Source organism: Eremomyces bilateralis (assembly GCF_010015585.1).
Source record: "Eremomyces bilateralis CBS 781.70 unplaced genomic scaffold P152scaffold_2, whole genome shotgun sequence".
Lineage (NCBI taxonomy): Eukaryota > Fungi > Ascomycota > Dothideomycetes > Eremomycetales > Eremomycetaceae > Eremomyces > Eremomyces bilateralis.
In genome coordinates this window covers 2,006,332-2,020,437 of record NW_022985068.1, presented here as the reverse complement: position 1 = coordinate 2,020,437, position 14,106 = coordinate 2,006,332, and the positions used below count along the sequence as shown (strand labels likewise).

At 49.7% G+C, this 14,106-nt stretch overlaps 3 protein-coding genes and 1 non-coding gene across 4 annotated transcripts; 1 reads left to right on the top strand and 3 right to left on the bottom strand.

Moving 5' to 3' along the window:
- Positions 1-2: 2 nt before the first annotated feature.
- On the top strand, positions 3-1,293 carry P152DRAFT_454964 (RNA-binding domain-containing protein). Its single transcript, XM_033678690.1, has 4 exons — positions 3-33; positions 82-232; positions 284-347; positions 397-1,293. Exons 2-4 carry the CDS (start codon positions 84-86, stop codon positions 1,027-1,029), a joined length of 846 nt encoding a protein of 281 aa, XP_033538361.1. The 5' UTR covers positions 3-33; positions 82-83; the 3' UTR covers positions 1,030-1,293.
- Positions 1,294-1,908: 615 nt separating this feature from the next.
- P152DRAFT_446345 (uncharacterized protein) lies at positions 1,909-2,995 on the bottom strand (the record flags this gene model as incomplete). Its single annotated transcript, XM_033677919.1, has 3 exons — positions 1,909-2,013; positions 2,245-2,838; positions 2,888-2,995. The coding sequence occupies 3 exons, from the start codon at positions 2,993-2,995 to the stop codon at positions 1,909-1,911; spliced, it is 807 nt and encodes a 268-aa protein (XP_033538360.1).
- A 5,210-nt stretch (positions 2,996-8,205) lies between these two features.
- Positions 8,206-8,320, bottom strand: P152DRAFT_t11. Its single transcript has one exon. It is a non-coding gene; the product is annotated as a tRNA-Gly (tRNA).
- A 3,434-nt stretch (positions 8,321-11,754) lies between these two features.
- On the bottom strand, positions 11,755-13,806 carry P152DRAFT_470714 (uncharacterized protein; the record flags this gene model as incomplete). Its single annotated transcript, XM_033680998.1, has 7 exons — positions 11,755-11,796; positions 11,851-12,524; positions 12,571-12,679; positions 12,726-12,949; positions 13,118-13,335; positions 13,385-13,595; positions 13,650-13,806. 7 exons carry the CDS (start codon positions 13,804-13,806, stop codon positions 11,755-11,757), a joined length of 1,635 nt encoding a protein of 544 aa, XP_033538359.1.
- Between the last annotated feature and the right edge of the window lie 300 nt (positions 13,807-14,106).

Below are 14,106 nucleotides of genomic sequence, written 5' to 3'. Positions count from 1 at the left end.
GAGCCGGAGAGATGACAGTCGCAACCTTGACCGGTGAGTTGCATAGTGCTCGATATCAAGTAGGGTACTAATCATTCGTAGTGATGACTGGGTCCACGATCGATATGAAGACGACTACGACTGTACGCGGATTTCCAGAGATATTTCTTTCCTTACTCACACATTCAGCCCAACCAGCGACTCGCACTTCACGTGGATCTCGCATCGATCGATATGCTCCAGAAGAGGACAAGTATGCTATATCGCTACTCCAGTCATCGGACGTGTCCGCTAATCGAAACAGTACTCAAACGGCGAAGGTTCGAGTTGAAAATCTGCATTACGAGCTCGGGGAAGATGATCTTCGGGTAAGTTCTTCATTCCTTGCGGGTAAAGCAACCAACTAAAGTTTCACAGGAGCTGTTCACCCGTATCGCGCCTCTACGTTCCCTCCAACTCATCTACGACCGTGGAGACCGATCCACCGGAGTTGCTTTTGTGACGTACCAGGATGTCGACGGCGCTCGCGCTGCAATTCGCCAGTTCGACGGTGCCAATGCGAAAGGTCAGCCCATCCGGCTCTCGCTCGTACCTCAAGGACCCTCGAAACCCACCAAAAAAGACTTGTTCGACCGCATGGAGAAGCCAAGCAAAAGTTTGTTCGACCGTGTGGAACGAGATGCACGAAGCATATCTCCTGATCAGGATCGACTTCGACGTTCTGATACGACCAAGCCGCCACCAGATCATATTGATCGGTATGTCCCGGGCCAGAACGGAGGAGGACGAGGGAGAGATCCTGCACCAAGAGGAGGTGGTGGACGTGGAAGAAGGCCCGGTGCTCGAAGGGAGGTGAACAGGCAAAGTGGGAGGGATGATACTGGAAGACCGGCAGTGCAGGGAAGGCCGAGGAAGACAATGGAGGAATTGGACGCCGAGATGGCAGATTATTGGGGCCCAAAAGAGCAAGCGGCAGCTATGGCGACTCGCCAAGGGTCTACGACCGGCCGGTCAGCCCCTGCGGATGATGATGTCGACATGATACTTTGAGTTCAAATTGCCGAGTGGAAGGGTGAGGAGATGTGCAGTTCAGTCAAGCCATTATTAGCATGAATAACGGACTTGGTTAACCATGTTGCCCACTCTCTATTTGCAAGTATGCAAGACATCAAACTTGATGTCAGACTCTCAACTCAGCTTGATGAACTCCTGCCCCATTTACCTATTTATTCCAAGCCATGAAGCAAATCCCTCAACCTGCTGCAATCGCTCGTCCTGTCTTCGAGATTCCCTCGCTGTCATAATGAATTACCCGTCTCCGTTCTGCAAATGGCAAACCTTGGACCCAGACCATATACGAGATATATCGATGATCGATGAATTAAGTCCCGCCCAAACCCACCACTTTCCTCCCACAACCAACACTGATCCCAGTGGCCGCAGAGGCCATGGTGGCAGCACATCCGTTGGCCCTGATCCATTGTACCATGCGCATACAGCAGTGTTTGCCACCGTCAAATCGGACTTCCCTTCAATAGCAAATGCTGTGAGCTATCCGGAATGGAAGAAACTGACGGAAATACCCTTGATGTGTTCCTCCGGTCTACACAAAAAGGGAAATATACCAACCCGCCGAGCGCAAGGGGCAACCTGTATGGTAATTCTTGTAGAGCGGCAATCAAACCTTGGAAAAACCAATCGCTAAGGGGTTTGAGGCCATGGAGCGATGTCTCAGGGCCCTCAATTTCGTCCACTCCGGAGACAGGGAGCGCTGGCATCATAACCGACTTGATGTCGACATGAACTTGATTTCCGGGTCCATTAAGCGCGTCTATCGCGAAGAGTAAATTGCCTCCAGCTTAGATGGCCGAAAAAGGATGCAGTTCGCGTTTTCTCATAAGAATTGGTAGTAATATCGTCATCTTGCTATTATAGTGGCTGTGGGGGTGTCCGTATGTCGGTGGTCGTGGTTGTGCGGGATCTAACTTCACGACCTGGGAGCCGTCTACGAGCGTTGATGAACCAATTATTGACCTAGTACGCGTTGAATTAGCATATAGCCAAATGTGGATGACGGTTTAACCCCCCCAACAGGGGCATACTCCGGTTCTAGAGACTCGCCGAAGCAAGGGAACCGGAAGAGCATCAGACCGTGTGGCAACCTTCCTACTCACGAAGCCAAGAAGGACACCATTCACCAGAAAACAGACATGAATTATGCGGTGAAAGGACTCCGAGCTTCATAGGAAGGAAATTATGGCTTACCTGGTTCATCGACAGTCCTGTGGCCCTCTGCAACATAGTCTTCTGCTCATCAGTCGGATAGGGACTTTCGCGGTTCTCATCAAACCACTGTTTGAGCACCTTGGTCGCCTCCTTTGGTAGGTTGCCTCTTCTTCTCCTTGGATAATGAACAGCGGTCGAAGCGCTATGGCCATAAACATAAGGATGAACATGCGAGCCGTGACTGACACTCGAATCTTGAGGAATTACATTTGGACTCCAATGCGAGTCATGGCGGACGTGTGTGTGAGGATGTGGTCGAGGAGCCATGCTGGAACCGTGTGCAAACGACGACATATGACTTGACAGTGAGTTCCTTGGTTGCGGGGGGGTTAATGGGGGCTGAAGTCGGGAATTGTGTCGTTCCAAATGGCTAGAAGGCTCAATTCCATTTGGGGAGCCCACTGGTCGATATGATCGTCCCAAATGGTCTACCGAAGACGGGCCCCTATGTCGAGATACATTGTTTTCCCAACTGCCCAGATGGGAATGATTTTTGGATGGTGGGTTTTGAGACGCTTCGGGTGACTCAGTTTGATTCTGTCCTCTCATATGACCTTCAATCGGTTCCAAAAGCTAAAGGATTGTCAGTTTATGGAGGTATCATATGTGCGCGTTCACATACCGAACGGATCGAAGGCAATGTGGGACCGGATGACACAGGATGAGGGCTCGCGCATGGTCGGAATGACGCCGTAGATTCGTGCTTTGCCAGCTTTTCGAGACCAGTCATTTCTCGCTTTGATGGTGCTTGACTGCGTGGATCGGAATCGCCGCAGCGGAGAGATGCAAAAGAGCTTGACAACGCTGCTTCATGAAAATAGGGATTGAAATGACTTGGTGAAGCAAGTGACGCCATTGACTCGTCCTAACTGTTGATACACTCTTACAAAGGTGACTGGGTCCGCTTTGGGGGAATAGAACGTTGTCGGCCTGTGACTTCTTAGCGACGATCCAGGATGTTTACGGGATGCGTGAGTGTCGAAAAGTTGTTTCTATGCGACGGTCCGGCTCAATCCCTCTGTTTCTCATATGGGAGATTATGAACCTTGAAATTCGGCAAAGAAAAATGCCCTTTCAAAGGGTTCGAGAGCGATATGTCCATGGTTCATGGCAACGAAACGGGACTAGGAGAAAAGGATGATAGACGTACCCTGTTGATGATGCTTCTGCCCTAATGGACTTCCTCAGACGGTTACGTGGGGAGTTGGAGACTGTTTGATCGCTCGAACCAACGATGCCGTTGTTTTACAATAGGGTTTCGTGACTGATGGCGGATTGGCCGAACATGTGAGGTTGAAGCCTGTCAAATATGAAACACGAAAGTGATAGAGAACCCCTCTATTCCTGCTTTACAAAATTCAACCGGGCATCTGATTTCTGACCAGGTATTCGTGGTGGTTCAAGAAAGAGCTTCCGATAGAGGCGAATATCAACGTTGAGGACTGGGTCTTACACGAAGCAAGTCTGAACAGGATGAGGGAAGTGAGCGTTTGGGATGGGTGACTGTACAAAAGCGTTAAAAAAGTTAAAAGATTATGAAGGTGTAAGGTTCGCACCTTGTCAACAGTAGGTTCGGTTTGAAGAAAGGTGTGGATACGGATGGGTAGTTGTGTGTAAAGTAAGATAAACCAATGGAGCCATTCCCTCCAGCCTTTTCCATCTCTCCTGGAGTCCGAACCGTCACCTCAACAAGAGGGTGGTCTAGCAAGGATCTAGGATATATCCAGTAGGGGCCTATTCTACCTCTAAATAGGATGGGGGATTGCAAAACATGGGGTATGGCTGTCGATTAGACTGTCTTCCGGTTGATCAGTGGTTCTGAGCTCTACCACGAGCCATGGGCGTGCTACAGAAGAACGGCGTCACCTCCTACTCGGGAACATCTTGATACAAAGCGGGAGGTCGCTACGGTGACCTTGAACGTCAGCGAAAATCGCCGATGCTGCGGATAAATCGCCCGATAGGCACGGCTTGCCAGATACCAGTCGCTCGGGAAGTGATCCACGACATATATCCTCTTCCGATGGTATCACTGCTGATCGGGAGTAGCGAAGGGAGGAGTACATTGTACTACCGACAAGGATTAAACCTGAGAATTGCGCCGCTAGGCCTCCGGTCGGATGAAAGCCAGGTACCTATAATAAGGTTGACACTTGACGCCTGGCGGGTAGATCAGAATCATGACAAAACGGGAGGCAGACGGGCCACTTTGACAGCCAAGGATTGGAGGGAGTGCTAACGGAAGACTTTTAGGTTCGTCAAGGGTCGGAGGCTGGTTTAGTAACCGTGTATTCTCCGAGAAGCATCACAGAAGGGATCGCTCCGGTTCGAACCCAAGGACTAACGCCTCACGCCTGACGCAAACGGATAGCCAACCCGCATAGGGTGTGACAGACCTTGTACGAGTTCGGCACGCTGTCCACGCGTTTGGTAATGGGGGCTCCGAGAAAGAAACTTTAAATCCCGAATCGATGGGTGGATCGTGCTCTCCCGCATCTGTTTCGTATCCGCTACGGTAGAGCCCTACATCCATGTGAGATAGTGGAGAACCAGTAAGCATCAGACGTACCCTGAACATTCGAGACTTCAAATGTTTACACGAGACTGATGTCCGTAAAATCCAAGGAAGCTTGAGAAGCAATGCAATCCTTTCACTCATTGAGCGTGTCACTAGTCAAGTGAGATCCATGCAGGTATTCGCTGTGGTCTTCCATATTACCCCGAATAATTCTCATTGATCATAGCACAAAAAAGCAATGTCATCCTTGTCGCTCGTGGCAGGAGCCGCGAACTTTGCCGCTCAATTTCCTCAATTCGGAAATCGATCTGTCCTCTGTCGATGAAGACTAGCCCTATTTGCCACTCGAACAAAACCGCGTTATTCCAGGATGTGATCGCGCTGATCATGGAGCTATTCCTCAGCCTCTACTTCTATCAATCTTCGACCATGGTGTTCGGGTACACAGCACGATGCCTGCAAAAAACAAATGATAACGATTGACAAATGGCGACGAGAATTGAGAGAAAGTCAGACCAATGGCGTCTTCCGTGAGGATCTGGATACTTACCCTGCATTGTGAACCGGTACTTTGCATCAATTGCGTCCGGCGTCCCGTCAGTAGATGAGCACAGATGCTCGCCAACGAGCGTCACCGTCCAGCTCGGCAAAAGCCATCAGGAGTCCAGGACCAACACAGACCACTAGGTCGGGATCAACCCTTTAGCTCGTCCGATGTGGTTCCTCAACTCAGTAGACCGCGTAATGACGAATGGGAACTTTGTAGGATTTCGATTCTAAAAACATTTACAAGAGAGCCCGGCAAAGCGAACTCCACAGTCCATCTATAGTAAACCGTGCTCGGTTTGGATTGGTCCATAAATCGAACCTGAGCGGACGGGTGAAGGTGAAACTAGCAAAGCTCTATCTGGACCGTTGGATGAAACGCCAAAGAGTAACGAAATGTTTCTGCAGGACAATGACACCTTAGGACGTAGGGTGACAATAGTCCAACCACGTCAAGACAATCCTCGGCTGTACACACCGGTAATAATACTTTCGTACCAATATCCCAAATTCGCGGGAATCACTCCTTGACACGACCTTGGAGGACGGGAAATGTACGTTGCCGCTTGATGCCACTGGATCGGCGCACATATCACCAGACGCCTAGACACCGACTTTGGGAATTTTGAACACTGGTGCTGCTAATCCGAGAGGTGGAATACACGAAGACACACGGCAAGCAACAGTTGGTGCTGCGACCTCGACCTGATGATAATTGTAGGTACCCAGTCAAATGAATAATGATGCACGCATCCGTCCGATCCGTCCAGATTTCCAGAGGCCTTGTCTCGCCGGACGGATGATCGACCGTCGCCCGTCGTGCTGGCACTTTTCCGCCGACGCTCTCAATTAGCAGACTTGTCAACATTTAGAGACTAGACAAGGAAGGCTCCGTGAAGGTGTAAAGGCGTCAGCTGTCAGCCGTCAAATTGTCACCCGGCAAAAAATGGGGACCAATTTCCGGGGGGTGACACGCCAGATCGTACAAGTCTCTCGATTGGGTTGCGTCAACCAGTCGACGCCCGAAGCAAGTGAGGGTATCATTGTGTCCAGTAGTCCTTAATCCTACCGAGACACCTCCGATCCTTTGTAGGATTCGTAACCACGGAAATAATGAAGATAACCTTGGCAGCGCATGGGGATATTGACGAAATGGCCTGTCATCCTCTTCAAGCCGTCTTGTTATCTAAGTGGAGATATTCCCGGATGTCGCCATGAAGCGAACCAATGTAGATTAGGCTTAGATTTGCATCATGACTAGGCAAAGGTGGATTGCTGCTTGACAGCCGCCTCTCCTTCCGATCCTAAGTCCCAAATTTTCCGGTCTATTGCATGAGAGCCGAAGCTATGACGAATAGAAATGAAAGAACAACGACAGGATATCCAGGGCTGGTGTTCCGGTTCTGCACCCAGGAGACCGCAGGATGGTACGGTTGAAGTTGACACAAGCTGCGCAGGCCCCATGATTGACACCAGGGGGTGTGCAAGGGAGCAGGGGCGGCTTGGTTGATGGTTCACGCTTTTGGTGGCTTGGTGGTGGTGGGCCAGGCCTTGCAATGATGACAAGAATGCCCTTGTTCGAACTTTTGGTCTTGCATTTTCCGTCCTCCTTTGAATCTCGGATTGGTAGGCTTGCCATAGATTTTAATGATGCATACCGTATCAGAGTAAATGAAGAACCGTTTGCATAGGTAGGTAGGTAGGTGTGGTGTCGTGCTGTGCAGGTGGTAAGAATCATCATCTTTCGTCTCGATTCTTGTCAGATATTCGTATCCAGAGCGGTCTGGGCAGACGAAATTTATCATCCTCGAAGAATCCTCTGGATTTTGAAAACCCATAACGGTTCCTACGAGATCTACCTTGTCTAAACATGAGCTGTTCCCATTCAGTCAGGTAAGCCACTCTGTTTTGCACCTTTATGAAGGCCGCGTCATGCGTCCATTTCGTTCACCTCAGATGTACCTGTTCAAATTAGGAATTGAAACCCCCTGGTCGAAGAGAAACGAAATATTTTATCTGCAAATGAACTGCGAACCGGAAACTCGAGTCTCGAAGTTCGTTCTTCAGAGTCCCTATGGTGGGTTGCATCCTGATATTTCGTGTCGTCTGGATGCTCGGGCTGGTAGTGCTGCTGTCACAGCGTTATGTTGCCCCATCCCCCAATCCAGGTTCTTGATTCGCCATCGATAGTTCATGACCCTTGTAGCCGGGTGTTTTCCCTTCCGCAGTCATCGTAGGATTTCTGGGTACACACCGAAACGAGTGTGGTCACGGCTGCTCTAGAAAGCCATATGGAACTGTTGAACAGCATATCAGTCTTGGGATTTGGCTTGGATGGGCAATATCAATGCAAGGCTAACCCCGTACCAGAACTTCCTGCTGATGGTGCACTGCGTATGAGGACGAAAACCACTTACCGGATATGATTTCAGACAGCATCGGTCAAGCAAGATGATGCAGCGAATGCGATCTGGGTACCAATATTCCATAAACAAACCTCGCTTCTACCTCTGAGTGCAGTATTTCAGGAGGCCCGAAATCCCCCGCTGCAAAACTGGTGCACAACATCATTGATATTCTCCGAGGAGATACCAGGACTCGTCTTGGATTCACCATCTATGCAAGAAGATATTGATGGGCCTGAAGCATATACACAGGTCATCAATACTCCTAATCCGCGAAAGACAAAGAAAGAATGACCAGGTCAGTACAGTGATCCTTTTACTTGAGCTAGCGGAGAGTCAAGCCAGAAGTTCTTTAACACAGTTGGAGAACACGTGGTTCCTTTGACATCGTCAAAAAAGGGGAAGGTGCGAAGGAGGAAAGGAAACACTCAAGAAGTGTTCAAAAAGGGAAATCCAAAAAAGGAAATCCTATGCATCAGCCGGGAATCGAACCCGAAGCCCCAGCTATCTTTTCGTCGCTTTCAGGTTGCTGCCTGATTAGCTTACGTAATGGAAGGCTGAAATGTTACCATTACACCACTGATGCTTGATATATATCAATTTTCAGAACAAAATTAATCAACGAATAACTGTGTTGTGTTGAAGAGACGAAATTACGAAACTAGTCGAGAATAGGGAGTCACGTGGGAATGTGGTTGGGAGGGGTTACCTCAGCAAGCTCAGGCCATTGTGGTAGTGCCTGAGGCAACGGACCGCGCTATACCTAATTGGTATGGTCCTCTACCAAATAGCCTGAGGATCCTGTCATTGATTTTCGGCCTGAGTCGAGATTGTTTGTATGAGAGCAATTTAATCACTTCAACCTCGTTTTCCTCCACAACGAGCTATCACACAGTAAAATTGACACGTTCAATCGAATCTTCTATCGTTTCTTGACAACCCAGTGAAATTTGGACGATTTCAGATCGAATCTCCTCTCGGCGCAGCGTACGACTGAACCCAACGTCTCCAGAGAGCAGAGAATAGCTACGAACTGGTACTCGAACTGCGGTGGTTGGTTGACGATTCTGATGCAATTTGGTTCCTTACATATCAGCATTTTTTGCAAGCCACAAGCATCCGGAGTGGAAAAAATTCAAATTCTAGATAAAGTATATCTTGCTGCACAGCCCAGTGAATTTAAGGGTAATTATAATAAGTCCTTGTGTTGTTATTGAAGAATATGCAAAAGTGAGGTTTCCAAAATCGTGAAAAACACATGAAAATTATCGAACAGTCAGTGTGAACCATTGACAGAATCCTCAGGCTATTTGTTCGAGAACTGCATTGACCGATTAGGTATAGTGTGGTTTGTTGCCTCAGGCACGACCACAAATAGCCTGAGCTTGCTGAGGTAAGGGAGGGGAACCCTGTAGTCTTATGGCCTTGGCGTCTTGTAGCTCTGTAGCCTTGCGGCCTTACCCCACCAAACTGAAACAGAAATGAAAGACAGAAGGAAACTGAAAACAACTCCTGGTACCCAGCACCCGACTACATTGATGTAGACGGTGTGGCAGGTATTGAACAATAGAGAAACATGATGCAGTGTATTGGCGATTAGTGTATGGACTATATGTAGGCGTTTCACTACCTAGGTTACGCAAGGGCGGGAGTTGGGAGTACTGTAGAGCTGCAGTGAGGCGGGAGCAGATGGTCTGCGCCACAACATAAACCCAGGTTGGCAGCTACTGCTTGGAGTTTGCTGGAACACCACACCTCTGGAGCCCCTGACTTGGCAGCAGTGCAACCCAGAGCATGAAGCCATCTGTAGCGACGTACAGAAGGCACGTCAGCACTTCAACTGACCATGTTGACCGTCCATATCGTCCACGCCAACTCTGGACCGGGTTCTACTTGTATGGAGTGAGTTGTGGTTCAGCATCTGTTGGATGGAGATGTTGGCGCTACAAGTCAAAACTTTCAGAACGATGGTCTCCCAGAGATTGGTAGAGTCGTCACACGCATACTACGGGATCACCATGTATTGGTAATATAGTGGGTGTTATTTCATCAAGTGGACAGCAGAGCACAACAGCAAGTTGTGTTGATATTGATGGTTCTATCTATACTTTTAGACGCGGAATGATGAAATGATCGACACCTAGCAGAAGAGCATGCCGAATTGAGGCGATATGTGGATGACCGTCCATCTCAGATAAAGAGATGCAACCAGCTCGATTAATAGCAAGCCGTATTGAGATCATGGCTTGATGACAACCATCTCAGGTATTTCACCGTTTCCTCCCACTGGTGCTCGATGTGCATCTTCGAGCATTGACCACATGCCTCTTCCTTAGGATAGTTAAACTTGACCCAGAGAGAATCATCACATATCGGCATGACCGAGTGATCCTTCGGGCAAATTCCCCGTGACTTCACACCGGGGTAGGACCTGCAATTCTAGTAGGCGCTCTGGGATTGAAACCACCCCCAGGGACAAAAATGGCGTAGTGTGCAGCCAATCCCGCCACAAGCGTGGTCCAGCATATTGCAGGGGCAAAGGGACTTGACCAGGACATTTGCGTACATCCTGCGTCATGTTGATGGGGGAAGTGGATAGAGCAGAGTGGGCGGGGGTATCATAGGAGTAGGCTGAGCGACAGGGGGAGTGGGAACGCCAGAATTAGGTGTGAGGGAGCAGGAGGAGCAGGAGGGGTCGGAGCGGGACCAACCGCCGAGGAAGATGCTGAAGCTTCCAGGATAGAGGCGGACGGCTCCTGGGAGCACAAGAAGGGAGCCAACCCGCGAGGCTGATAAATCTCGCCTTGGAGAGCATCCACCTCTTCGCGTAGTTTCTGGATCTCATCCCGGAGAGAAGCTATCTCCTGCTTATAGGTCGCCTTCATCTCGGAGACCCTCTTTAACCATCTATGCGTTTCTTCTCAATGGCCAAGCAGTTTTGTAGATGACCGAGACTGGGGTCGAGTTCGGAGTATTGATTGTGGTCCCTCCAAAGTAGCTGAGCGAGTTCCTGCTCGGCATTGGATGCCCGTACTTCTAGCTTCTCCTTCTCGAAAGCCCAGATCGCCTTGTCAAGTTGACGTTGGATACCTGACCTTCTTCACCTACGTGACAGAGAGTTGCTCGATTTCGGCGTTGTTCATTGTCATCGACTCCATTGTCTGCATCGACGAACTTGTTGCTGCTCACTGTTGAAAGAGATGCATATCTAATTTGAGATTCGTAAGTACTTACAGAAATGGACGCGGTGTATCCCCAGGAAGCGTGATGTTGCTGTACGGGATGTTGATTAAGGATGAGGGAGAAAACAGGAGCGAAGGAAAAGTAACAAGAGCGGCGAAACTGGGTGAAATGGTGAAATAGTGAAATGATTGAAGGCAAAGTCATAACGGATGAAATGAAACTAATTACATTCCAACACATGTGACCCAACGCAGCATATGGAGGAAGAAATTGATCCCCCCGAAGCATAATCTCATGGCGTCAAGGACTCTGAATCGTCGCGTGCTTCCGCCTCCTGTTGATGGTCCTGAAGTATACCCCCAGGGCGTCGAGGACCCTCAATCGTTGCCGGCTTTTGCGCCCTATTACCTTTCTTAAAGACAGAGATCCCCCTTTATATTCTTTTTAATTTAGGGAGCTGATTCGATTCTCCGTTTTAATAGGCTGGGGGTGTACGTCGAAGGCAAAAGGCAATCAACTTTTTATACCCCGGATGCAGCAATCCGTCTTGATATTTACTGCCCCTGAGGAAGTCGAATAGTCTTCCTTTAACGTTAGTCTGAAACACAACTTATGCATGCCCAGATTTGGAATGAATCTACAAATCAGGTATGCAATTTTCTAGAATACATTCAATACCATCGCCAGGAAACGCCTGGGTAAAAAACCCGGCATACGAACGGACACGCACCAACCAGGCCTGGGTGAAGACCTCAATTCTCCTCTCCTCGAAACACGGAGGTGTCTCGAAGGACACTGAACCCCTTGCACGTAAGGACCGGGCAACTGCGCGGAACTTCAAGCGCCAGGGGGAGGTGGAGGAGGTTGCTCGTTCGGTGGCTGAGAGCTTGTCAGATGATGGTAAAACAAAATGGACAATCGTCAGTTACTTACTGGAGGAGGAGCAGCATCAGTCGGAGGTGGAGGTGGAGGAGCCGCACTATCACCATACCCAGGATACATGCCCGGCGCAGGTGGCGCACCAGGTGCACCAGGCGCACCATAACCACCGGCAGGGTATCCATACCCGTAACCTGAAGCTTGAGCGGGAGGCGCTGCCTGCTGCCAAGGTGCAGCCCCAGATGGAGCCGGAGGGGCACCATATCCCTGCTGCTGGCCATATCCGTAGCTGTCGTTTGTTCGATTACCGCTTCCACCAGCAGCCCATGGCGCGGGAGCCGATCCTGAGGCACCGCGATCGTTGTCTCGTTGCTGCCATGGCGCGGGAGCCCCAGTTGGACCACGTTGCCAGGGCTTGAGATTTTCGCCACCAGCTGCAGCACCGTAACCCTCATCATTGTACTCGATCCTTTGCTGGGCACCGCTGGATGCGGCACCACCCGACAGCTCTTGCATGAGGGATTCGTATTCGCGATCCACAGCATCTCCAGCTCCGATCCTGCCAGCTGGGCGAGGACCTCGGTCATCGTTCCGCCAATTGGTACCTCGTTGACGATCGGGACAATCTCGTGCCATGTGGCCTGCATTACCGCAGATTCGGCAGATGATATTTGTGGTGAAATTCCGTTGTTGAGGGCAGTCGTATTTTCGGTGACCGATCTCGCCGCCTGTAATTTGTTAGAAAGAAAGCTATGATGGAAAATGGAGACGTACAATTCTGGCAGGCCTGATTTTCATCGTCTCGCAAAGTACCGTTGAGGGCTGCGAGTTCGCGAAGTTGATTCCGCTTCAATTCGTTCTGTCCTTCTGGGATGGAAGCGGCCTATGCCTGTCAGTTTCGATGTCTCAACGAGGGAGGAGTAACGTACCGTTTCAATAACGTTATGGATGAGCTTCTTCGCCTTAATCACCTTGTCCTCCGAATCGGCCATGATTAAGCAATGCAAATCTTCTTCCTGGTTGCTGGAGTGAGCCGCGTCAGATCGACCTTTTCCTTCCTTGACAGATCCTTTGCCACGGATGGCGATCTTTGCGCCAGATTCGGTTTCCATCTTTTTTAGAGTATTTCCACGTGGTCCGATAAGTAGTCCAACTGTTAGTAGGAAAAAGTCTAAGTGTTAGTATCTGCAAGATGACGCAAATGAAAGCAAAGTTAGAGAAATCAAGCGCAACTTGTCCATGACCCTACGAGGTGCATGGAAGCTACAAGATACAGAAATTGGGTAGTTATGGGTTAGAAATCGAGGGTTAGCAATCATACTGAAGTTAATCTCTGGATAATCGTTAACAGGCACATAGACCTTCTCCTGGGTCTTGGTAGGCCGTCTGTAGTCAGATGGTGGATGATAGTTTGGGATCATCTTCATCGCTTTCTCGACGAGCTTGTGCCGCTCATCTTCCAAACGCTTTCGGTAACGGTATTCTCGAGTATTCACGCGACGGCCGAAGTTGTCGTATTGTGGAGGAGGGGATGGAGATCTATGCTCGAGGTTAGCTACCGGAGATGAGACGGAAAACGGGCACTCACCTGTCGCCTTCAGCTGGGACAACATCGTTAATCCGCAGCTTCTCGCTGATCTCCTGGATGCGCAGATGGACGATATAAGCCTCCAGCTGTTCAGTAGTCATATTGGCCATGATAGCTGTCGGCAATCCCATGAGACCCGCGGCCTTGTTCTCTGTCGCATCGCCCCATCGGTTTCGCTTCTTTCGCTTCTTCGTGCCGTCGGGGTTCAACTCTGCGATAAAAGTTAGGATTCGCAAGTAGTGTTGTCATCTTGTTTGATGCTTACCTCGAATTGGACTGCGTCCACGCTTCAGGTCTGGGGCTGGACTCCCAGTCTCCGATGGCGTGAAGCCATCTTGCGGCCCATCACCATCGCCAAAACGGCGGCGATTTCCTAACGGGATGTTGTTGGAACCAGTGATTCCTTGGTTGCGCCACGCCATTTTGAAGCGATTTCTTGGATGAACTTAGGATCCGTTGAATATCGAGTTTCAATAAAGCGAAAAGTAACTAGACAAATGTCGTGGATGCAGTGTCAAAAGAATCTCAGCGCAGTCACGAAACATCCAGGGTCACGTGATACTCGGACTTGCCACACTAATCACGTGCTACCCGTGCTATCTGCCGTGTATCAAGTGGCGAAGGACAGCGGACTGTGGGCGAACTGGATGAGGTTGAGCGTTGAAGATCTAGGAGGTAAGCACGGTAAGGTAGTGACAGCAGGTACGCGTATAAGCGTATTA

Excerpts from the sequence above, each read along its gene's own strand:
- P152DRAFT_454964 (XM_033678690.1), top strand. The coding sequence starts at position 84 with ATGACTGGGTCCACGATCGATATGAAGACGACTACGACTGTACGCGGA. Across the intron at positions 233-283 it reads TATGCTCCAGAAGAGGACAA|TACTCAAACGGCGAAGGTTC; the intron begins GTATGCTATATC and ends TAATCGAAACAG. Across the intron at positions 348-396 it reads TCGGGGAAGATGATCTTCGG|GAGCTGTTCACCCGTATCGC; the intron begins GTAAGTTCTTCA and ends AAAGTTTCACAG.